General features: G+C 36.3%; 1 protein-coding gene and 1 non-coding gene across 2 annotated transcripts; both read left to right on the forward strand.

Moving 5' to 3' along the window:
• The first annotated feature begins 662 nt into the window (after positions 1-662).
• LOC113461147 lies at positions 663-771 on the forward strand. The gene has a single exon (XR_003383213.1). It is a non-coding gene; the product is annotated as a small nucleolar RNA R71 (small nucleolar RNA).
• An 11,200-nt stretch (positions 772-11,971) lies between these two features.
• Positions 11,972-12,951, forward strand: LOC103699145 (glutaredoxin-C1-like). The gene has a single exon (XM_008781197.3). The coding sequence runs from the start codon at positions 12,097-12,099 to the stop codon at positions 12,475-12,477; it is 381 nt and encodes a 126-aa protein (XP_008779419.2). The 5' UTR covers positions 11,972-12,096; the 3' UTR covers positions 12,478-12,951.
• The last annotated feature ends 13,408 nt before the right edge of the window (positions 12,952-26,359 follow it).

A 26,359-nucleotide genomic window follows, 5' to 3' on the forward strand; every position in this document is an offset into this window, starting at 1 on the left:
TCGAGTATTTTGAGCATTGATATTGGCTTGACCTTGTAGAAAAGATTGTATAGATTGCAAGGTATCCTCGATACTCGGCTTCTGAGAGGACGGTGATGTAAAAGTAGGACGTGTAGGTGAAGAAGCTGGATGGTATGACTGCTGAGGATGATTATTTTTTCACCTAAAATTCGGATGATTCTTCCAACTAGGGTTATAGGTATTCGTGAATGGATCATTATAAGGCTTATGGTAGGAGTTCATAGCATTTGCTTGATCGTGCAATACTTCCTTGCATGCCGGTATGGTGGGGCAATCTGTGGTGGTATGACTAGACATGTTGCAGATCCCACAACACTCGTTTCTGAGCTCTATGGTCTTGACAGGCTCAACCTTCCTAAGTTCAACTTCTTCTATCTTCCTAGTGAGGACTGCCATTTTAGCATGAAGATCATCCTCAGTTCTAAAGTTAAAGGCCACCCTGTACAGAGCTAGTAGGCAAAGACTTATTGTTTCTATCCTCGTTATCCCAAAGTTGGGCAGTCTCAGCAAGGGAATCCAAATACTCCCATGCCTCATCAAGCTGTTTTTCTAAAAATCTACCATTGCACATGGTGTCTGCAAATTATTTCAACTGTGGAGATAAACCTTCATAGAAAAAGCTAATAATTCTCCAAGTTTCGAACCCATGATGAGAGCATGAGAAAAGAAGGTCTTTAAATCTCTCCCAACATTCATAAAAAGTTTCATTATCTTTTTGTTGGAAATTGCTGATATGCCTTTTTAGAAAGTTGGTCCTTTGTGTGGGAAAGAACATTTTCAAAAATTCTCTCTGCATATCTTGCTAAGTTCTTATTGATCTAGGTCGCAAGAAGTTTAGCCATATTTTAGCCTTATCCTTTAGAAAGAAAGGAAACAACATCAGCTTGAGGACATCCTCGGTGATGTTCGACACTCTAAATATAATGCTCAATTCTTTAAAGTCTTTCAGATGAAGGTAATAACTCTCAGACTCTAATCCTTAAAATTTTGGTAGCAATTGAATTACCCCTGGTTTGATGTCAAAATGTCCTATATTATCAGAAAAAATCATGCATGAAGGCTGACTAGTCCTAATGGGTTGTAAGTATTGTCTTAAAGCCATAACAGGAGATTCATGTTCTCGATCGTGGTGACTTTCCGCATCTTCATTTAAATCAGCCATCTCACAAGGTGTGAGAAACTGCGAAGGAATTTCAAGATTGTGTCCCACAGAATTGTCACAAAATGAACGACTTAATCGATCGGTGTCGTCCCTATTTCACTTTAGCATACAATTTTTTTATTATTTTATTTTATTTTATTTTATTTATTTATTTTATTATTATTTTATTATTATTATTATTTTAAAAAGCTGAAACTTACCTAAACTAAATCTCTAATTAAATCTGAAAGTACACTAACAATTCAGCCGCCCCCCGGCAACGGCGCCAAAAACATGATGCATTTGCAAAACTGCTCTTCCAAATGCAGGAGAATCGCACAAGTAGTATAACTCGGAAGTCTGAGGTCAATTCTTCAAGGAGTGGTCTATGTATTATTAGCGTAATTTTAGATATAATTTTATATGGTTTTTAGGAATTGAAAGCAGAGAATAATAAGTAATTAAACAAAGTTTGAGAATATGAAGAATGCTAGGGATCCAGAATCCCCCTTGACACTATTACTTTCAACAAATAAATTCGGCGATTCTTGATTAAGTATTAATTAGATAAAACAGTTCTAATCATGGAGTATATAATTTGAAAACATGAATTCAACGTCCAAGTATTTATCGTGCCTGTTACGTCTACGATAAATCAAACATCGAAACAATTCATGCCTCAATAAATATAAACCATACAAGATCTATCTAATAAATAAGTATGCAAGAATCAGAAATATATTAATAGATGTAAATCAAAGAGAATAATCGTTCAGAATTAACTTGAAGAAAGTAAATTGTTAAGGGTTCATCCATCATCCTTGACCAAGAGAATTAGCCTCCCATTACAAACATCAACTTCTCCTTTTTTTTTCTTCTTCTTCTTTTCTCTTCCGAAATAGAGTATCCTCTGGGTTTCTTTTAGAATGAGAGCCCCCTCTTTTAGTCGAGAGCCCTCCTCATATAGTTCACGAGAGCTCTCGAGCCAGCGATGTTCCCTGATCTCTAGCGATGGAGATCGATGGAGATCGATGGATGGATGCTGATGCCGAAGGATGAAGACGCTTGGATGGTTGATCTAGAAAATGCTCGAAAGCGGAGGGAAGCTGATTCGGAAGGGAATCAATCGACACGCCGAGGATCGCACGCGGACCGCTGGGAATGCGTGAGATGGACGCTCGGGACGAGATGCGAATCTGGAAGACGCACGGATGCGCGTAGACTCCAGGAATGGTGGAAGGTTGAGATGAAACTAGGACGCGGATGCTAGGATGAGATGCACGGGTGCAGGTCGCCCTGTGACACTGGGACACGCGGATGGATGAAGCTGCGGACGCGAATGAGAGCTGATCACGGATGCTGGAATCGCGGACTCGGAAGCTGGAACTTTGCTGGGATGAGATGCAGAAGAGGCGTGCGTTCATGAGGAGCATCCTAGCCGGTTGCGGGATATGGGAAAGCTCAGACGACTGATAGTTGGATCGCGAAGATCGCTAGAATCATGCGTGATCGCTCCGGATGAGATACGCAGAAGCTGGAAGGCTGATGAACATGGACGTGGAGGATTGCACGCGGGAGAAGGCTGATGCAGAAGGAAGGAGCATGGACTCGGAAGAGTGGATCTGGGACACGAAGGACGCTTCATGGACGGCTAGATCGTGAGCTCCTTTAAATGGATGAACGGGATGCTGGGAATTGGTTGCAGTGAACGCGGACGGCTGAACTTAGCCTCCTTCTAGTGTGCAACTGGGGTTGATCCATGCAGTTGGGTCCTCTCTGATCTGGTTGAGCTAAGCTTGCTATATCCTTCTGTGCCATGACCTGATCTAGGCACTCTGCTGTTGGCCTGCGGTGATGCATTTTTCTAGACCCAATATGCATTTTAGCTTTGATTTACAGTCACCTATACCCAATAAAAATTCAGCAACATTATAATTATCTTGTTAGCAATTATACTAATTTAAGTGGTATGTAGATTGCACTTTTGTGCTCTCATCATCTATGTTATGGATGAATGGTGGAGTTCATTCATTAACAGTAATCCAATCCTAGAGGCTCTTTGAGATCTATGTGGTAGGTGATCCAACGGTGGCATTGCATGAAGGAAAGTGAATCCTTCTTTCATGTGAAAGATGCATCTGGATACTTAATACTATATATGAGCTTTCAGAATCGAGTGCATTTTAGATTTTGTAACTCATGATGTCGGGGCATAAATAGTCAACTGGGCCTTTAACATCAAAGTATATTTCATCTAAATTATATATATATATATATATATATATATATAAATTTTTTAAAATGTACTGCATATATCTTGTACATTTGTATGAAATACTGTTATCATACTCTTATTTTATGGCTTTCCTGCCATCTTGTCGTGCCGGCTTGGTACTCTGAAAAAATGGGAAGTTGGATACACCCTCCAACATGGCCGCAGCATTTCCAAATTCAAAATAGCAAGTCAACGAGCATAACGTTGACTCAGGGAGATGCCGTCACGTTCGTTTTCTCTTCCTTTTTTTTTTTTTTTAAGAAAAAAGAGCGGGTGTGGGAGGCAGCAGTACGAACCAAAGGAAAGTAACGTGCTCTCTTTTATTTTATGGCTCATAATCACACTCAAAGCTTATTGGTTTTTTGGGTGAGCAATAATGATTAAAGAAAGGAGGGGTTGGCTTTTGCATGCCCCCATGACACCAGGAGACCACCAGACAAAACGTCCTGACACAATTCTTCCTTTCCCGTCTTTTTCTCCATTTTCTGTGTGATATAATTATTATTTTACAAGCTTTTGCCCCCCTCTCTTTTTTTTTTTTTTTTTGGTACGCCTTTGCCTCCCTCTTCGGTGATGATCTACTTTGTTCTTCTCCCCACCTGGTCGTCAAAAGGTGCGTCCAAGAGCCGTCTGTTGATAACTACTCTCAAACAAATACCTATTTGTAAATTGCCGAACTTAAAAAAGCGTAATAATTTGTGAAAGCAAACAAACTAGCATGAGCTGGGGAGCATGCTTCCTTTTACACTTGTTTATATCTAGCAAGTTTAGCAAGTGTCTTTTTTCTGGAATCAGCATAAAGCAGCTAAAGAGCAACTTGTTATGGTGACAAGCTGGCAGTGCATACTTTGTTTAGATTTTCCAAATTGCATTAAACTTCATCCCAAGATGCTGTAGCTTTTCAAGATAGTAGTTATTAACTTGATAAAATATTTAGAATTGAGCGCATGTTTAGTTGAAAAAAATTGAGCACGGAAATAAAAATAAAAATTATTGACTTTCATCTCAACTATCATGTTCGAAAGAATTTCTATGTCTATTCTAAAGAAAAATAAAAATTATTTAATTTTTTAAAATTCAATCTTGTTCCTTCACTGGTATTCAAATTCTATTTTTATTTTAATTTTAATCATAAACCAAATGCGTCGAAAAATATCGCTACTCCGATTTTTATTTCTCTTTATTTTGATTTTAATTTTAATTTCGATTCAAATTCTGAGGGAATGCATCTTAAAATGATTTGCACTTTATCTTCCCCTTGGCCTCTTCTTTTTATATGTGCAGATGGGGCAGAGCTTTCTTTCTAATATTTATTGATAGATTTTTTATTAATTTTTTAATGAATAAATATGGTATAAAAAGATGGGAATGATCCGTACCGCCGCCCGTGCCCGGATGACCTGCCAGATCCTGTTTCTCTTTTGTATTCACGGAACAGCCACCGACCATCTCGCCTTGGGAAAGACCGCGTCGGAAGGTGCTTTTGTTTTCTCTCTCGCTTTATTCTCGTGGGTGGCTGGCCGGGGCACCCCTTTTGCTCTTCTTGGCCACCGTGTGTGGGTGTACTCTTGATTCTTGAGTCACCACCTTTTCCAGTCTTATCACCAACCACACATCAGGTGGTTGTCAACAACTCCTGAACCAATGGCTGCAATACCACCCTTGGGACAGGATCTTGGGGATGAGAAATCTCTCACACAAAAAGAACGAGTTTTAAAGAAAAAAATGATAATTTTTTTAAAAAATGTAAGAATAGTAAGACAACCAAGATCTCTAATTGGAACATGCATACAAAATTCTTATAATTTATTTTGATATTAAAAAATATAAGAATATTTGTTGCTGTCGTTCTTCGAATCATTGATATGGATTGCTCCCGTCAATCTGCAAATTAGCAAGTCGAGAACTTATCAGATCTAGCTTTGGTTTGACCCCCCAATATTTAAGTCAGAAAGACTTTGATGATGGAAGAGATAGAGAAAAAAATCCCATAGCAAAATCGAAGAAGTTAGAGTTCTTGCCTTTCATGCAGAGGTTTGGATCTATTTATAGCTATAAAATTCGGAGTCTCCTAGAAGTCATGCTTCAACCACCTAAAGTCATGTAATAACGATTGAGGGATGTGCTATAATCATCTAAAGTTGTGTGGTAATTGTCCAAAATCAGTGTTGTAACATTCTAGAGTCATGTTGTAACTGTTTATGGCCATACTGCTGTAAATGACTTTAGGGCCTCTATTATAGGCTTTAACTTTTGCATAGTGGAAGGAGCATGCTTTCATATGAAGTAGTAAGGTCGTTGCCCAAGATAAGAGAGCTTTGGATAGCCTAGGATGGTTGCCAAGCTGAATAGTTATTTGGCCGTTTTATGAGACTTTTGTCCTGTTTGGGGGAGCTGTGGGCAGTAGAGCTGTCTGAAGTAGAGCTGTTATAAAAAGCTGTTTGCTGTTTGGTAACTATATTTATAAAGTACTGTGGCACTTTAACATATGTTTGGTAAACAAACTGAGAAAGTATTTTTGTAGGACAAAATTACCATGAAAGACATTGCATAGTATTATACAACAGAACATAATAAAACATAACATATATTAATACATAAATATACGATATAGTATAATATTATTATAATATAAAATAATATTATTATAATATAGCATAATAGTAATATAATTATTAGAGTAAATTAATTTTTGATCATATAATATAATATTAAATTATTTAACATAACATATTAATGTATTATGATATAATGTAATATATATTATATTTATAGTATAATACAATAATAAAGGTATAAAATATTATAATTATTAGTATAAATTAATTTCCTATAATATAACATAATATTAAATTATTTAAAATAACATATTAATGTATTATGATGTAATGTAATATAATATAATATTTATAGTATAATACAATAATAAAGGTATAAAATATTATAATTATTAGTAAAAATTAATTTCCCATAATATAACATAATATTAAATCATTTAAAATAATATATTAATGTATTATGACATAACGTACTATGATATGATATTTATAGTATAATACAATAATAAAGGTATAAAATATTATAATTATTAGTATAAATTAATTTTTCATAATATAACATAATATTAAATTATTTAAAATAACATATTAATGTATTATGATGTAATATAATATAATATAATATTTATAGTATAATACAATAATAAAGGTATAAAATATTATAATTATTAGTGAAAAATTAATTTCTCATAATATAACATAATATTAAATTATTTAAAATAACATATTAATGTATTATGATATAACGTATTATGATATTATATTTATAGTATAATATAATAATAAATGTATAAAATATTATAATTATTAGTATAAATTAATTTTTCATAATATGATATAATATTAAATTATTTAAAATAAAATATTAATGTATTATGATGTAATGTAATATAATAAAATATTTATAGTATAATACAATAATAAATGTATAAAATATTATAATTATTAGTAAAAATTAATTTTCCATAATATAACATAATATTAAATTATTTAAAATAATATATTAATGCATTATGACATAACGTACTATGATATTATATTTATAGTATAATACAATAATAAAGGTATAAAATATTATAATTATTAGTATAAATTAATTTTTCATAATATAACATAATATTAAATTATATAAAATAATATATTAATGTATTATGATGTAATGTAATATAATATAATATTTATAGTATAATACAATAATAAAGGTATAAAATATTATAATTATTAGTGAAAAATTAATTTCTCATAATATAATATAATATTAAATTATTTAAAATAACATATTAATGTATTATGATATAGCGTATTATGATATTATATTTATAGTATAATATAATAATAAATGTATAAAATATTATAATTATTAGTATAAATTAATTTTTCATAATATAACATAATATTAAATTATTTAAAATAACATGTTAATGTATTATGATGTAATGTAATATAATATAATATTTATAGTATAATACAATAATAAAGATATAAAATATTATAATTATTAGTAAAAATTAATTTTTCATAATATAACATAATATTAAATTATTTAAAATAATATATTAATGTATTATGACATAACGTACTATGATATTATATTTATAGTATAATACAATAATAAAGGTATAAAATATTATAATTATTAGCATAAATTATTTTTTCATAATATAACATAATATTAAATTATTTAAAATAACATATTAATGTATTATGATGTAATGTAATATAATATAATATTTATAGTATAATACAATAATAAAGGTATAGAATATTATAATTATTAGTGAAAAGTTAATTTCTCATAATATAACATAATATTAAATTATTTAAAATAACATATTAATGTATTATGATATAACGTATTATGATATTATATTTATAGTATAATATAATAATAAATGTATGAAATATTATAATTATTAGTATAAATTAATTTTTCATAATATAACATAATATTAAATTATTTAAAATAATATATTAATGTATTATGATGTAATGTAATATAATATAATATTTATAGTATAATACAATAATAAAGGAAGTCTGACGGGTAGGGTTCTTGGCTCCAGCAGATTTTTAGTTTTATAAAGGGACAAACTATGTAATTATTGTATTTTAATATGGATATTTTTGTCAAAAATACAGCTTTCCGACAAAACTGAAAACAGCATTTTCGGAAAGCTCCAAATTGGAGCTTCCCCCCAAAAGCTGTTTTCAGCTTCCCGCAAAATCTGAAACAGCTTTTTCGGAAATTTTATCAAACACTATTTTTTATCTAAAATTACTTTTGGAGGGTCAGAAAGTGCTTTTTGGTCCTCCAAAAGCTCCCCAAATAGGGCCTTCATTTGATGCGTTGGACAAGGTATGACTTCAGAAGTTGACTGCTTTAATTTGGTTTGCTCAATTTGGCTTTTAGAACAATTGGAGTTGACTTAGCCCGATCATGTCAACAAGTTGCGGAGTATATCCCGTTTGTCATATCAGTTATGAGCCGAACAACTTTGGTTGCGCTATATTATTAGGCTTATTTTCTGCCATATCAATATTAATATTGTTTATTGTTGATTCACTTTTTAAAATAATATAGAGATTTGTATTATTAAATAATATTTTAGCTAGATACATCATAAAAATGTTGGGTAGTAAGGACTATAACAACTGATTTATTTTATTAAATAAATCTAATTACATTATATATGTATGTATAGACCAAGGACAAAGTCTAGGTAGACCGTATGAACAACGTTTGATCCAGCTAATGTGCAGCATCAAGGAAAATAGATCCACAAACAATCCATCAGCCTGATGTTCAATCGTCAAACCCAAATAGAGGTATAATGAAGGCAAACCATGTCTATTTTTTATTTTTCGGATTTGTAGGAGTAGCTTTTTTGCGAAGCTAGGAAGGAGAACCATGTTTATTACAACAAAATAACAACATATCAAATAATAATATTTTTTTGTATTTTCAGAAATTAATATTTCATATAATTGAGTATATTTCTTTTTTAACTGTTTATTTACTCAATTAAAGTGATTAGATACCGTGGCCAATAACATGATAAGCTTTACGGGGATGGGGTGCACGCAAACCAGGCTTTTCCCCGGCCCACCGGCTTTTCGCGACGGCCTGCTTACACGTGCCGCATTCCGCGCCGACACCATCATTGTGCTGCCTCCCACGTGCTACTTCCCACGTGCCTGCACCCCGCCCTCTCCGTCCCTACCCTTTTCTCTAGGCACGGGATCTAGTTTTGGCGCAAAAGAATGATTGACGTCGACCGTTCGATCGCTCCTCGCACAGATCTGAAAGATCCTGGGCTGTTTCATCATCCATCTACGTGGCCCTCGAAGTGGCAACTGGATTCATACGAAGGAAGGTAAATTCCTTTTTTTTCCGTGCGAAAGATACAACCCACGTCTCTTCTCGCTTCCCTCACGCTCTGTTTTGATCCCTCACTGATATGGTTTCTCCGAGCTCTAACGGACGAAAAACAATTGCATGCACCGGGTTCATTGAGCCAATACAAATCTCAGAGAATATGTACCTCTCATTTGATCTAATTGTTTAAATATAAGAGGTAATGTGGCGATCGACTGCTCGTGCACCTCGTCCATCTATTCAATAAACCTGAGGGACCGTTGTTTGGTGGGTCCCACCGGTGCGACCGAACCAAGGATTTTGACAAACATTCCATGCACCAACCAAGCCAAATTAATAATGAGCAGTCCTCACGGATCCCCTCCTGCTTCTTTCTTACTTCATTTCTTTCTTTCTTTCTCCTTCTTCGTTTTTTTTTTTTTTAAATAAAAGTATCATATATATAACATATATGGATGCAACTAAAAAAAATAAAAAAATAAAATATCACGGAGAACGCTACGCAACTTTCTCATTCATCCAAAATTTTTTTTTAGAATGGTTGGCGACAGAAAACGCCACCCAATCAGCAGTTGACTGTCATCTTCCTTCGACTTTAGTTTCTGAACTGCTGCAAGTGGTTTAAGCTTAGAAAGCCAAATCCAGATAAAAAACTCTGCTCTAATTTAACATGGCCTAGAGGAAGGAGATTTTATAATCCATGAGTGTTTTGATCTTTTTTTTGACTTTAATTTCTCGATTCTTTCCTGCAGTTCTTTTTGCTCGTAAGAAAATAATAATAATAATAATAATAATATGTAGGCGAGATCTTTGTGCCTAGAATAAGCCGTACCAGTATTTTCCTTAGAATAGTTGTTCTAGTCAGCACAGCAGGTTATATTAGAATAATTATAGCTTCCTTAAATCTATTTTCTAAGCGCTATGTTCCAAATTAGAAGTGGCCTAAGGACAGGTGTCATTGGGGTTAAAGTTGTAGCTTTTTAGGACGAATGATTCACCTTTTTGTTTTGCAACATCAACCGTAATTTCTACTTTGAGATCTGTGTACGTGATGATAGAAAGAGTTTGAAGTGCTTTCATATCTGTGCATGATGGAGGATGGAATGATGCATGAAACCTGCGTCCTTTGTGTGCCCAATCGATTCAAATATATATCCATCTCTTACTTCCATATAACTTTCCAAGACTTTCACTTCCCTGATCCATCTCTAAATGGTGTATACAAAAAATATATTTCATAAATGAGAACTTGAGAAAGTGGATAACTTGGCATCACTTTGAATTCTCGTGCAACAAAAAGCTGATCCAAAACGGATAAACATGGGCTCCCTTGCCGAATATAGTGATACCCAATGGATAAAAGATATGGGGATAAAGAGGAGGAAAAAAGTGCGCACAGAGAAATCAAATACCATCTGGAAAAGAGCACTGCATAAACCAAAAAGAAAATACTATCTTAAAAAAAATATCATGCGGGCAACTCTTAGCCCAGGTACACTGCTAACGTACGCACAGAGGTCGGGTCACCGAACGGGTAACGGTACGCCCGACCCGACAACAAGGACAGAGACAGCCGCTACTGCCCGGCATAATCTCCTGACAAAGCCTGCACCCTTGGTCTCTGCCTTCTATACTTTATTTATTACATGCATACATTATATCAATTTTACTTTTTACAATTCAAATATAAAAAATCTGGAAGAAAAATTTAAATAAAAACAGGTTATCCCGCAGAGCAGGCCTCCTTACAAATTGTTGTTTACGGTTATATCAATTGAACAAGTGATTCCTGTATATATAGTTAAATTAGACACTTTAATTAAGGGAAAACATGCAACAGGTAATATATGATTGTTCTAAGCTAATGTATACCTTCTCTAAAACTGAAGAGTATTTAAATAATAAGAAAAAGTCCAATACGATTGTTCTTTTGCTGCTACTTTTTTGAGTTTACATCTATATTAAAATTTATAACTTATTATACTTATTAATACATAAAATGTAACAAGCAACCTCTAAGTTTGTTAGCATGGTCATTTGCATACAACCCTTTATTTCGAACTTGTGTAAACAGGAGGTTAATATTAAAGAGGTTTGAGTTGTATCTACTGATTCATCTTCTGTCACGACGTTAGCTTTTGAATTGCGCGATAACTATCTAGATATCTACATAGGTGGATGAAAGGTAGAGATTAAAGTATTTTGAGATTTGTGCAAGATGTGATTTAATAGTTGATATCATGAAAAAAAGATTAATCACTTTTTTTGCACAAAAATACAACCTAATCCCATATTAAATAGGTCGTAACCAAATTTCAGCTAAAAATAAAAGAAAAAAAAAGGAAACAAGAAAGATAAAAAGAAAGGAACCAAGCATAGTGTACTTGTTATAGAAGCCTTTGTGTTCCTCCAGGTGCCTTTTCCCACCACCTTTCCCTCTTGCATGCGCTGGCGAGCGGCGAGTGACGACCCCCCGACCCCAACTCCCTAGCTGCCTCCTAAACTTCCCATTCTAACCCTCTCCTTTTCTTTATTCTTAAGACACCTTCCTCCTTTCCCTATATAAATCCCGTACCCCCCGTCTCACCTCCCCTCACTCCCAGTCTCAGCTCCTGCCCTCTTCTCTTCTCTTCCAAAAGTTCCAAGCTCTCTATACTTTTACTACCTTGTGTTGCTCCTCTCTTGTTGGTTAGCAGGGACTATTCCAAGTGAAAAAAAGAAGAGAATGCAGTACCAGGCGGCGGAGTCGTGGGGGGCGGCGTACGCGGCGATGGGCGGGCGAGCGGACCCACTGGAGAGGGTGGAGCGGCTGGCGGCGGAGAGCGCGGTGGTGATCTTTAGCGTGAGTACGTGCTGCATGTGCCACGCCGTGAAGCGGCTCTTCTGCGGCATGGGGGTGAGCCCCACCGTGTACGAGCTCGACGAGGACCCCCGCGGTAAGGAGATGGAGCGAGCCCTCGCCCGCCTCCTCGGCGGCGGCCCACCGGCCGTGCCCGTGGTCTTCATCGGTGGCAAACTCGTGGGGGCCATGGACCGGGTCATGGCCTCCCACATCAATGGCACCCTTGTCCCTCTCCTCAAAGAGGCTGGCGCCCTCTGGCTCTAAGAAGATGATCGATGAACAATCCACTACATCGATCCTCATATTCACAGCCTACAACCATTGCTATTACATATAATATTATCACAGAGAGAGAACTAAAGAGAGGCATAGGAGGTTTTAGAGAGAGAGGAGGGTTTCGTTTTATTTGTTTCTTTCTTCCTCCGTTTTGAGTACAGGAATGACCAGTGGGTGTGGAAATTGGGCTGCCTTCTTTAATTTTCTTTAACTTCGATCTTGGCATTTTTCTTTTTATCAAGGGAATGACGAGGGTTTCGGTGTTTGGTGTTGGGTTTGGTGGTTTTAGCGTAATCTGCTTTTGATGATGATCATGATATGTATAGAAAGATCGCAAAAAAAAAAGAAAAAGAAAAAAGAAATGGTTGTTTTTCTTTCTTTTGTGTGAGTTTTAAGTCTGTAGCTCTTTTACCTCTGCTTCTGTGTTCATTACTAATGCTATACTACTAAATCTGCTATTAATTGTGCTGCTATTGTTACATCCGGTGGTGGCTGAATGACTGTTTTCTTTTTCTTCTATAGTATCCTACCATCCTGTCTAGAGAGAAAGAGAAAGTTATCTTTACTCTATAGTGGGTTTAACTGCACCGTTCATAGCCTTTCTCTTACCGTTACTGTTACTACTATTTGACTTTATCTGAATGATGGTGTCCTTGAATCTGGGTTCTATCTCGCATGCCGAGTACTTCAGCTTCTATTACCATGCTTTTCTTCCACTCTATCTCAGAGAGTTCAAGTGAGAATCAATTTAGTTCTTTGTTCCAGCTAAAAAGACGGGGAGATTTTTTGACTAATGCATGATTCACTCTTTTTTCCCAAGCGAAAATTCTTTTCGCTATCAAATATTTTATATTGACTGTCTATTATCCAAGAATGAAAATAAAAATTCAATCAATAATTTCTCTCTCGTGGAAATGCTGGTGTTAAATTCATGCTGCCGCGTTAATCTGGCGTGATGACGATGCATGGCTTGTCCTCTAGCGTTGACTTGCCACGCAGTAGCGGCTGCCTCGTGATACGTACGAAACCATTTCCCGGGCGTTGGCCGACATCCCCTGTCGGTCAAGCCAGTGGGATCTCGCCGCGTCTCCAACAGCCCCGCGCGGTCACGGCGCACGCGTGATCCCAGAGCCCGAATCGCCATGCAGCATCGCCCCCTTGGAAGCTTGACACGTGTAAATTTGGTCCAAAGACGGGGAGACCGAGACGCGCAACGGCTGAAGGGGCGTTGCCTCTTTGTTTCCCATGGGTTTCAGTTTTTCTGAGGTGGGTGCTGCTACTTGGGCAATGAAGCTATGAACCATATACTTGTGCTGCACTTAAACCACAGCCAAGATTATAATGTTGGTGCAATGCTTTTTAAGGTTGTCAGTTGTTTTAAGAGGCTAATAATGACTTGCTACCCACAGCTTGCAGGTGATTCCAGTCTAGTTAAGTAAGCTCTTTTCATCTTGATTTAAGGCCTAAAGGCAAAGATATACTTTACAAGTGAAAATAGTGAAGAAGAAAAAATTTTCCGTTTTTCAAGGAGCAAACAAAAGAAGATCATATGAAAGTATATATAGATCACAGAGAAAGGAAAAAGAATAATCAGAGAAGAGGTCCAAAAGAGCAGCAAACTCCAAGAAATCTTGAATAAAAGTGGTGGGAGATGATGATCATATAGGTAGTTGGGAGCGTAGGAGAAGACCGAGAGATCCTAAAGAGCTTGAGATGTGCCTTAAGAAGTGAAGATCGGATCATGAACTCCAACACCATGACACTATCAGCAAAAAGACAAATTGTCTCCACCAAATCAGTAGGCCTATCGCGGCACTATCCGTTTAGAATCCGAATTTGATTGGTCAAGAATGATATACTACAATTAACTTATCAAACAACCACCGTTGGTATACCTGCAATACGTGGTGTCATATCCCCATCTACATTCATCGAGATCATAAATCATGGTGCATGTCACGCCTCCAAATCAAGAGCAAAACAGATGTCGTATACCTACAATACAGATCTCACAAATATGCAAGGCTACCTGATTGACCAACTTAATCAAATCTCAAAAAATTCAATATAAAAACAAGACTTACTCAATCCTCCAGAAAATAAAGTAATGAAAAATCTAAGTAACAATTTATCCACGACAATAACTTCCAAAATAAGAGAGAGACAGAATATTCCAACACATTACTAGTAATCAAACCAAATATAAAACTAAAAAACAAATAACTAAAGATAATTAGATCTACTAGGAACTCCAAAGTAAATCTATACATGCACTTCTTCAAGCCCTATGCAATTCATGATTCTATATCTAAAAATAGAGAAAAAGAGAGTGAGCTAAACCAACCTAATAAGTGACAGAACGCTTTAAAGTAGGGTTTAAGTATGCCAAATAAATAAATAAGTAAATAAGAATTTAAAATATAATATTAATTGGTAAGAAACTTTATTTTTCATCAAATCTCAAAGATTTTTTTTCAAAATTTATTTTTCATAAACTAATACTAAATCTAACATCTAGATATAACCATGTAACTTAGTGGCATGGTTCAGATAACTGATATAGCAGATACAAGATGCACTAGGTGCTAAATATTATATAACAAATAATACTATTCTAATCACCAGTGGCTTGGTGTCAAAATTAGTTTCTCAAATTACAAGTCGACTAAACCAACACGCAATCTTCATTGGTATATATATATATATATATATATATATATATATATATATATATATATATTCTCACAAATATATATATATATATATATATTTCTCACAAATATTCTAGTCAAATTTTCAAAATCCATTACCCAAAATAGGTCATGTGTTCAAAAATAGCTTATTTACAAGAATATCAAAATATATACTATATTCTTGTTTTGCATTCAAAAATAAAACAATTAGGATAGTAATAGTAACATGCTTGAGCCACTTTATTAAACAATATGCAAAGATCATAAAAAAATAATAAATTAATTGTAATTTTCAAGATCATTTTATCGAATAAATTGTGAATAGAAAATACTATGAAGTGATAGGTTACTTCTTCTCTCTTCAACTTTCCACTTCAACTAGATAGATTAGCTATACCAATTCAAGATCATCAAAATTCAATTAATTTTATTATCAATATCTTAGAAGCCCAACTAGACAGGAAACTCTCAAGAACCCAAACATGTTAAGATTTGGGTATTGCTGGGAAGCATAGGGCTGGCTGGGAAGCCCCTTGGATGTGGTTCGTAGGCTCTTGCAAATGTGGTTTAGTTTATAGGCTTCCACAAAACACCATATAATTCTGTCATGGCTATCCAAAGAAAGACATCAATAGCACATGGGATAAGTTAATTAATCCTTTTGAAAGGGCCATCCCAATGCTTCAGAAGTTAGAAGCTTGTTCTTAGTTCACATATGCATGTATCTACATATGAAGAGAATGGAATATAATAATCTCGTACCTATAGTATAATTACCCAAATGCAACAAAATGTGAAATTACATCACCTTCATCCAACCTTAGCCCATAACTTTAGTATGATAATTATTACTACCAATCCTCTGACGTCGATATGGACTACCTCCGTGGATCTACAAAATAATAGACAAAGAGTAAAGGCTAATTAGATTGGCCCCGACTGAATCCTTTGATGCTTAAGTGAGTAAAAGTTTTATGGTTCGAAAATGAAGGAGATAGAGTTTCCCCTAAATTGAGATTGTTTTCCACTATTCTTTTTTGAAGAACCATTCAAACCTATTTATAGCTAGAGTTTGAATCTTCTAGAATATCATCCTAACAAACTCGAGGTTACGTTACAACAAATTGCTAACGTGGCATAATAACTTTGGGGTCAAGTGTAATAACCTAGTTCATGTAGGATCAAGTGTGCCTTTGAGGTGGTGGAAGCTGAGTTATTTTTTATGCAAGAAGGCTCTACTCAACATGGGCTAACAGTCGAGGTTATAGAATCAATATAGAAAGATATCGACCTCGAGGGTCAAATGCTTATGCTTTGCTCCGTTTGCTCTTTGTGCCTAGTTAAGGAGATTGGCTTGAGACCTCTAGAGGTGTTGGAAACCCTGGTGGTCGCATGCATATATTATTAAAAATTTTATAGCGGAAGCATGAATTAAACTATTTAATTTCTATGCATGCTAGAGATCATATCTCTACAACAAAAATAGATCCAGAACTTTAAACATTTATCCTAAACAAGTAGGCATGATTCTATGTCTAACATGTAGTCATGTAGAATTTCAGCAACCTAGTTGATTTCTAATTTTAATTTTTAATGAGATCAGATCTCATATCTTTTTGCTTTTGAGAATTTTGATGATGCGTTGAACACCTTATATAGCTGCACACATGTCCGGCCTCTACGGATAGTCCACGCGAAGCTCTAGGAAGATCCACAACTACAGGAGTGCTAGCTCGTGCAGAGGTGCTGTAGTGGCTGAATTTTTCTCCCTCGAAGCACTCAACTTTTGATTCTTTTTCGAGAGGATGAAGGATGGAGATGAAGGAGAAGAAGGAGGAGAGAAGGTGGCTAGCTCTCAGAATTTTTTCAGAATTTAGAACCTTTTCTAAAGATCATCTTAACAAACCCTAAGTGTGGGGGTCCTTTTATAGCCAAAAGACCCCCCACGCCTCACACCTCTTTTGGCCAACGAATTTGGCTGATAAAATTTTTAAAAAATTCTGATGAATCGGAAGCTAAGAGATGAACAAATTTTCTTTTATTCTTATGCCAAGAATCCCTAAAAATCAAAGGGTTATTGCACCCCAAACTTCGGCTGCACGCCACCCTGCTTGATGCGTCATGCAGTCCCTACAAATTAGGGATTTGATTCCTATCTTTTTAGGAAGATTTGAGGTGCCATATTTTTCTGAAAAATAGCCCCACGCCTCCTCTTTCCTCACGCCAAAAATTGGCCAAAAATAAAGAGGATAGGCACCACTGCTTTTAGGGATAAGGATGAGGTGTCTTTCTTCTCCAAGAAAGAAAGCTAGGATCCTAAATTTTAGGAATTTTTTTCATAATAAATTCTGATTATTTGGACTCTTAATCCTCATCAAATAAGGACTTTTAATTGACTTGAGTCAATCCCAATCCAATTGGGTTAAGTCCGATCAATTAGGTTATGCCCAATCGGCTCGGGTTGAACCCGATCGAATTAGGTCAAATCCTAATTTAGCCCAAATTGAATCTAATTCAATTTGGCTTAATTAAAGTCCAATAATTCCATCAAATTAAATTTATTAGTAATCCAATTACTAATTAACCCTCTAATAATTCAATAATTATTTTAATGCAACTTTGCTTAGGATAATTTGTCAATCGAATTGACCAAATTATCTCCGAATGATTCTTAATCATCAATCAGCTATTTGATTAACCTAGAAACTTCTATGCATGTGACCCCATAGGTTCGAACCTAAGCCGATAGCATAAGAACAACTTCTTGTACTAATCGAAATGACCATCTAGCAATGGTACCCGACGTCCGGATAGGCCGAATGATTGCAAAGCAACATTCAAGAACCTTTGAACTATGGTTACTGTATAATTTATCCCTATGACTCCTAAATACCAGGATGACTTCAAAGTTCTGTCAACTCTGTAATAAGTGTATCCATGATGTGATTCAACTTTGGAAATTCTGTGACTCCTCACAAGGATTACCCTGGCCAAGGTTTTGCTAAATTGAACACAAGGCATTATCTCCTGTTTCTAGGAGGGGTCAATTTCATCTTGACTCAACTGACTATGCAAGTACTTGACTGTACCCAATGACCTTCCGTCACTGTATTAGAAATTCAAGTAGTCCGGTACTAAAGTACAGTGAGTTGCTTGCTAGTCACAGGTTGCGGTCTCAGGTCAGAGGGCCAAACTTATACCCATATCCACTCGGAACATCTCTTGACAGTAGAGCGTTCCGGAGTTGGTCACGTTTAATGAAATGTACTCCTACACTTCACCTGTGTGACATATCAATGTCTTCACACTCCTTGGTTAAGAGGACAACCAATGTATATGTCACACAACGACTTAATCTCGATAATGTTGTCGTCCTAGTAACAACATATCATTTGATCGCGAACAGTTTTAAAGAATTGAAGATAAATCTCCTTTATCATAAAACAAGTCCTAAGAACTTCATTATATAAAAGTTCATTTGAAGATGTACAATAAAATGATGAATAATGCCAAATAACACTTTATTAATTTGTCAATTTATTTACAAAATTTAATCATCAACATGCTGACGATTGACATTTAGGATATAATTCCCAACAACTCCCACTTAGCCTAAAGCCAATCGGCACAATATCTAATACCCATCTTCGACTTGTGTTCGTTGAACTATTTGATGCCGAGGACTTTGGTAAATGGGTCAGCCAGATTTTCTTTTGTATCAATCTTCTGAAGATCAATGTCACCTCGTTCGACGATTTCTCGAACCAGGTGGTAGCGACGTAGAATATGCTTGGTCCACTGATGTGCTTTGGATTCTCTTGCTTGAGCTATGGCTCCAGTGTTGTCACAAAATACAGTCACTGGACCATTAATGGAGGATGTCACTCCAAGCTCATTGATGAACTTCCGCAACCATACAAATTCCTTGGCGGCATCAGGTGCTGCGATGTATTCTGCTTCACATGTAAAATCTGCCACTGTATGCTGCTTGGAACTCTTCTAGCAGATGGCCCCACCCTTAAGAGTAAAGATATATCTCGACACGCTCTTGCTATCATCTTGATCTGACTGAAAACTTGAATCGGTATATCCCTCAAGTTTTAAGTCAGAATCACCGTAGACAAGACACTGGTCTTTGGTATTTCTCAAATACTTAAGGATGGTTTTTACAACCTTCCAGTAGTTGCTATCTGGATCAGACTGGTATTTGCTCACTACTCCTAGTGAGTATGCCACGTCTGGTCTAGTACATATCATGGCATACATTATAGATCCCATTGTCGAAGCATATGGAATTCTATCCATACTCTCTCTTTCTTGAGGGGTTGTCGGACAATCTCTCTTAGAGAGGTTAATTCCATGGCCCATCGGAAGATAGCCATTCTTGGAATTAATCATACTGAACCTCTTCAGTATAGTATCAATGTATGTGGATTGGGATAATTCAAGCAATTTTCTAGATCTATCTCTATAAATCTTCATCCCTAGGATGTAAGATGCTTCTTCCAAATCCTTCATAGCAAATTGAGATGATAGACAAACCTTTATTCCTTGTAAAGCATAAATGTCATTTCCGATTAGAAGAATGTCATCCACATACAAAATAAAAAATATAATAACTGAACCATTTGCCTATTTATAAATGAAAGGTTCTTCTTCATTCTTAATGAAGCCATACGATTTGATCACCTTATCAAATCGTATGTTCCAACTCCATGAAGCTTGCTATAATCCATAAATAAATTTTTGAAGCTTGCACACCTCAGACTCATCTGTAGATATAAAACCTTCAGGTTGCATCATATACACCTCCTCTTCTAAATCTCCATTTAGAAAAGCAGTCTTTACATCCATTTGTCAGATTTCATAATCTAAGTGTGCTGCTATCGCAAGTATAATCCGAATGGATTTGAGCATTGCCACAGAAAAAACGTCTCGTCATAGTCAATACCATAACGCTGACGATATCTTTTGGCAACCAGATGGGCTTTATAGGTCTCTACCTTTCCGTCTGCGCCCCGTTTTCTTTTGAAAATCTACTTACACCCTATGGGCTTAATCCCTTCGGGTGGGTCAACTAATGTCCATACATCATTGACCTTCATGGATTCCATTTCGGATTGCATGGCTCCAAGCTATGCATCAGAGTCATACCTCTGCATTGCATCCATCTAGGTGATCGAATCCTCATCGTTTTCATCAAGTTCGACAGGATCCCCGTCCCGGACCAAGAAACCATAGTATCTGTCCGGCTGACGTGGTACTCCACCTGATCGCCTTAATGGTGTATCTAAGATGGGTTCTGGATCTGATCTAATCAAATCCGACTCAATTGGTTCAGTGGATGGTGTCGGATCTTCTACATGTTGAACTTTCCTAAGTTCAATATTAGAGCTATTAGTTCCTTCACTAAGGAATTCTTTCTCTAAGAAAACAGCTCTATTGTTTACGAACAACTTTTGTTCTTCAACAAGGTAGAAATAATATCCTTTAGTTTCTTTAGGATAACCGACAAAGAAACATTTGTCAGACTTAGGCTCAAATTTGTCTGTCTTCAAACGTTTGACGTACGCCGGACACCCCCAAACCCTAAGGTGAGAGAGTACCGATTTTCGTCCCGTCCACATCTCAAGTGGTATTTTATTCATAGATTTACTTGGAACCTTATTAAGTATATAATAGGCTGACTCAAGTGAATATCCCCAAACGAATATGGGCAGATCAGCAAACCTCATCATGGATCGAACCATATCTAACAGAGTTCGATTTCTCCTTTCTGACACGCCGTTATACTGCGGTGTACCAGGAGGAGTCCATTGGGAAAGAATCCCATTCTCTTCCAGATAAGTCAAAAACTCATTGAAAAAGTATTCAGCCCCTCGATCTGATCGAAGAGTTTTAATACTCTTCCAGTTTGTTTTTCTACTTTATTACGATACAATTTGAACATTTCAAATGCTTCAGATTTATGTCTCATTAAATAGACATAACCATACCTCGAAAGGTCATCTGTGAAAGTAATGAAATATGCATATCCGCCTCTAGCATTTGTGCTCATTGGCCCATATATATCAGAATGTACTAGGGTCAAAAAGTCATTGGCTCGTTCACATTTTTCAGTAAAAGGTGACTTGGTCATCTTACCAAGAAAGCATGATTCACAGGTTGTTAATGATTCACAATCATTAATATTGAGGATTCCCTCTTTATTTAACTTGTTCATCCTATTCTTGTTAATATGATCTAGCCTATGATGCCAAAGGTAGACATCCGTGACATTATTTATTCTAGGACGCTTATTGGACTTGTACATTACATGAACAAGCTGTGATAATATGTAAATCTTATTACTCAATTGTCCATGCATTACAGTAACACCATTCATAACGATATCACAATAATTTCTTTTTATTGAAATCTCATAACCGTTCATGGCCAAAAGGCCTACAAAAATTACATTCAATAAGAAAGAAGGACAAAAGTGACAGTCACTTAAGACTATTATTTGAGAATTGAATACAAGTTTCGGAATTTCTAAAGCTAGAACTGGAACTGATCTTCCATCTTCAACATTTAGAAACCTTTCGCTTTCTTCAAATCTCTCACTGACCTGTAGTCCCTGCAACGAATTACAAATATTAAAAGGATTTCCGGTATCCAATACCCAGGTCAAATTATCACATATTGAAAAATTACAAGGTGTTATCATATAAGTACCTTGATCTGCAACTGATTGCATCTTTTTCTTTGGCCTGTTTGGGTCAAGAGAGACAATGTACTGAGGACAGTTCCTTTTCCAATGCCCTTGCTTCTTACAGTAGAAGCACTCTGCCTTACTCTGATCAGCCTTTTTCTACTTAATCTGACTTTGCTCAGCACGTTGCAACTTTTTCTTTTAATTTTTGTTTTTCTTCTTTCCTTTTTTAAAGGGACCACGACCCTTGGACGGACCTCCCACTAAATTCACCGACCCTTTTAGGAGTTGGTGATCCTTCTCAAAAATTTGTAGTAAACCCAACAATTGGTGATAATTTACTACCGATTTTGTCATACGAAAATTGGTGAGAAATGGGCGGTACGAACCAGGAAGAGAGTTCAGTATACCATCTTTTCCCAATTGATCATGAAGAAAAAAACCGAGAGTGCTTAGGCGCTCGATCAACTCAATCATGTACAATACATGATCAGTCACTGATGCCCCATCCTTCAACCGTGCACTGAAAATAGCACAACTAGTCTTGTGCCTTTCAACGTCGTCGGGAGTCCCAAAAGATTCGTTCAATACTTGAGCAATTTCTTCGGGCTGGGCATTCTCGAACCAGCGATTGAACTCGTTGCTCATTGCAGCAAGCATAATGCATCGGACAGTGATACGGTCATTGAGCCACTTCTGATAAGTTTCTCTGATTATACCCCGTGCATTACCAGCAGGCTGCTCAGGTGCTGGATCCGTTATCACATAAAGAATCTGTTCATACTCTAGCACAATCTTAAGTTTCCTAAGCCAGTTATTGAAATTGGGTCCAGTCAACTTGTCATTATCTAACAATGAACGAAGTGACAAACTAGTGGCCATTTCTGTATAAAAAAAAATTTGGCTATCATTATATGAATTGACAATACCCTAGAGACTTGGACTTTAGTCTAAAGGTCCTTCCACTATTTTATATAAATTTGTAGCCTCTACCTCAAATTCGAAGAATTACACTTAAATCTTTAGTGAGCACTAGAACCCAATTGATCGCATATGGGCCCGAGTGTGGCTCGGCCAACCCATATGCACCTATTGGTAGGTTCTAAACCAATTGTTTCACCAAATAATTTCTAGTGATAATTTTGCCCCAGTCTCTTTGGTAGGCGTGTGGCGCCTCCACTGAAGTTTCTAGTTAGGTCCAACCATTAAATGATAAGATTCCGTGTAATCAACTAATAGATGATCAAGCCCGAGTGTGGCTCGGCCCACCTGACCACCTATTGAAGGTACACTCGACTCATCATATATCAAATGACAATTCCAATGTCCGATAAGCACCAGGCGTGTGGCGCCTCCAATGATTATCGAAACATTGGACTCATTATCATCTAACTTAATGGGAGGCTATGACCTAGTTATCCCCATAACTATTTTATTTTAAGGACCTAATAATTTTAGAGAATTAAATTAGAATAGATAAGAAGATCTGGTTAACCTAAATTCTCCCACTTACTTCACCAAGTTAGATTATAAAGAATTAGATTTAAACCGGTTAAAGAGGCACCTAAATCAGTCAAACTGATTTTTCTTACAGGCATGGGTTAACTCGAATCATTAAATGATCCAATCAAAAATGATTGACCAAATCGACCAGGTAAGTGAGATCGATGGAAGGGATATGCTATTAACTCGACAAAGATGCATCAGTGCGAGTAGCTCACAATTAAAAACCACCGGTTGAGTCTGCCAAACTTACCTTAGACACCGATTGGTTAATCAATTTTGATTTTGACCATCCTAATGACTCGAGCTCAACCACGGAGCCTAAATCAAGTTCCATCTTGGTCTGATCAAAGACATGGAATTGATCAATCTACAACTATTGTATTTGATTTAGAGTTTTCTTGATCTAATCTAGTTACTACTTAATTAGATTTGATCAATTAACTCTAATTGGACCATGTTTGATTCTAATCCTAGGTCTAACCCAATCTTAAAAACTTGATTTGAGCTAGCCCAAATGCCCCATGTGTTGCCCAAGGTGACAAGCCAAAGGGGGGGGGGGGGTGAATTGGTTTCTCTTAATTTTAACTATCTTACTTATGTTAATTGATGAGTTAGTGGAATTAAAACAAATCACAATACAAACAACAAGAAGTATAGTGGTTCGGTGCTCTCCTAAGCACCTACGTCCACTCTCCAAGCGACCCCTTGGGAATTCACTATAATCCCGCGGATTACAGTTGGATTGTTTCCGGGCTCACAATCCAAAAACCTTTACACTTTGGTTTTCCGGGTTCACCAAAAACCTATGTTGGTTTTACGGGCTCACCAACGAACCTATGTTGGTTTTCCGGGCTCACCAACGAACCTTTACAATTGGTTTTACGGGTTCACCAATCAACCTACACCGTTGGTTTTGCGGGCTTACCAACTAACCTTTACATGGAGTTTAATAAACGAAGTAAGAAGATTTAAGCTCCTAGATGAGCAAATATAATAATATAATCTACAAAGAAGAGTTTAGAGAATAGTTATTGCTTGATGTGACTTCTCTCTTCTTTGTCAAGGATGCTTCACTCTTGAAGGGTGGATGGAGCTCTTGATAACTCTTGGAATCTGCTCAACCACTTTCTTTTGACTCTTGAATGAAGCACTTGGATGAAGAAGATTAGGGCACTTTGTCTTTCTTGTGTACTCTTTGATATTTTGCAAAAGGATGTTTTCTCTGATGAATAGTGCCACTTTAAATAGTTTCCTTCATCCATTGGACAAGCCCCAATGGTTAGAATTCAAAAACTAGCCGTTACTCACTGTTGGAAGGACAAAAAGTACTTCTACAGAACTAGCCGTTATGCTTCTGCCCGTGCTTGGGTCGGCTCAACCTGTCCTTGGGTCGATCCAACTTTCACTTGGGTCGACTCAACTTTTTCTTGGGTCGACCCTCTCAGAACCACAGAAACTTGTAATTCAGCCTTCCTTCACTTGGGTCGACTCAATATTTCTTTGGGTCGACTCAAGGTTCAGTTGGGTCGACTCAACTTTCACTTGGGTCGACCCTCTCAGGATTTCCAGAGAACCTTTTCTGTCATGTATTCTGTCATTGCCTTTGGGTCGACCCTCTCAGTGTTTGGGTCGACTCAAGCTTGGGTCGACTCAACTTCCTCTTGGGTCGACCCTCTCAGTGTTTCCAGAGAACTGTTTTCTTGAGGCTTGAGAGGCTTGAGGTTTGGGTCGACTCATGCTTTCCTTGGGTCGACCCAACTACTGTTCATCCGTGCCATTTTTGCAGAAGTGTGCCAGATGCTTTCTTGATGTGCCGGGGTCGACCCAATCATCCTTGGGGTCGACTCAATCCATACTTTGCTGCAACTCAAGGTTAGATTCATCCAAATAAATAATGAAATGCATTTTTATCTTATTATACCAATATACTGAGAGTAACAGACTTATAAATGAAGTATCGAATTAACTTGTAACATACTCTTGATTATTGCTTGTTAATCATCAAAATAACACTATCATCCTCAATCTCCCCCTTTTTGATGATTACAAAATATGGAGTATGAGCCTATTGATACTTATCTTAAATTCAGTTTTAAAAGGGCTCAAGTTGCTGAATTTCAGCTTTTCAAATATGAGAGTGAAGTCTCCGCCTATTTCATCCAAATATTTCCAATTTGACTTTTTGAATTGCTCCCCCTTTCATTTATATTTCATTAAAGATGAAACTTCAAAAATTTGAGATAAAGCATGAGTTTCAGATTATATATCGAGGTGTGAAAGGTATGTGCCAAATTCTGAAATTCAATAGAAATTTAGATTTGATCATTTTTATTGTTACAAATTGCTCCCCCTTAAATGTATATGTTTTCCTATTATAATTTTCAACTTGTTTGACAACTTATTTCTCTTTCTCACACAACTTATTTGTCTTTCCTTACTTCTCCCCCTTTTTGTTATCATCAAATAGGTGCATGGGAATATACACAATAATTAACAAACATTTAAACTTCATTGATCAAAATAGAAACATTTTAGTACAATTAATGCCAAAAACAAAAACAAATACAATGTTCCTCAATTAAGGTTTAAAATACATGATCAACATAAAATACATATGAGAATTAGATACATATCCTAGGCTCTAAATAGAAATACTAATATCAGCCTTGGGAGTATCTAATGGCTGTGATCTAGTCCTCATCCTCCTAGTATAAGTGGCGAGGGGAGGTCGAGCCTGATGAGACTGAGTCTGGCGTGGAGCACGGTGAGCTGGATGACTCTGTGCCGAAATCTCTGACTCAGCAGCCTGTGGCACAGATGGTCCATAAGTCTCTCTCTCTCCGTAGAGCTCCTATCTGCTCTCTCAGATCACTGATCTCAGCAGACATGATATCTAGTCGGCTCGTCAGCCCATCAGTGATAGTCCTCGCCTGAGCTGACATAAGCTCAGTCATCCTACTCCAGAACTCATCTGTGT

This window comes from Phoenix dactylifera, chromosome 10, assembly GCF_009389715.1.
Source record: "Phoenix dactylifera cultivar Barhee BC4 chromosome 10, palm_55x_up_171113_PBpolish2nd_filt_p, whole genome shotgun sequence".
NCBI lineage: Eukaryota > Viridiplantae > Streptophyta > Magnoliopsida > Arecales > Arecaceae > Phoenix > Phoenix dactylifera.

Bases quoted from the DNA above. Each gene is read 5' to 3' on its own strand.
- LOC103699145 (XM_008781197.3), top strand. From the start codon at position 12,097: ATGCAGTACCAGGCGGCGGAGTCGTGGGGGGCGGCGTACGCGGCGATG.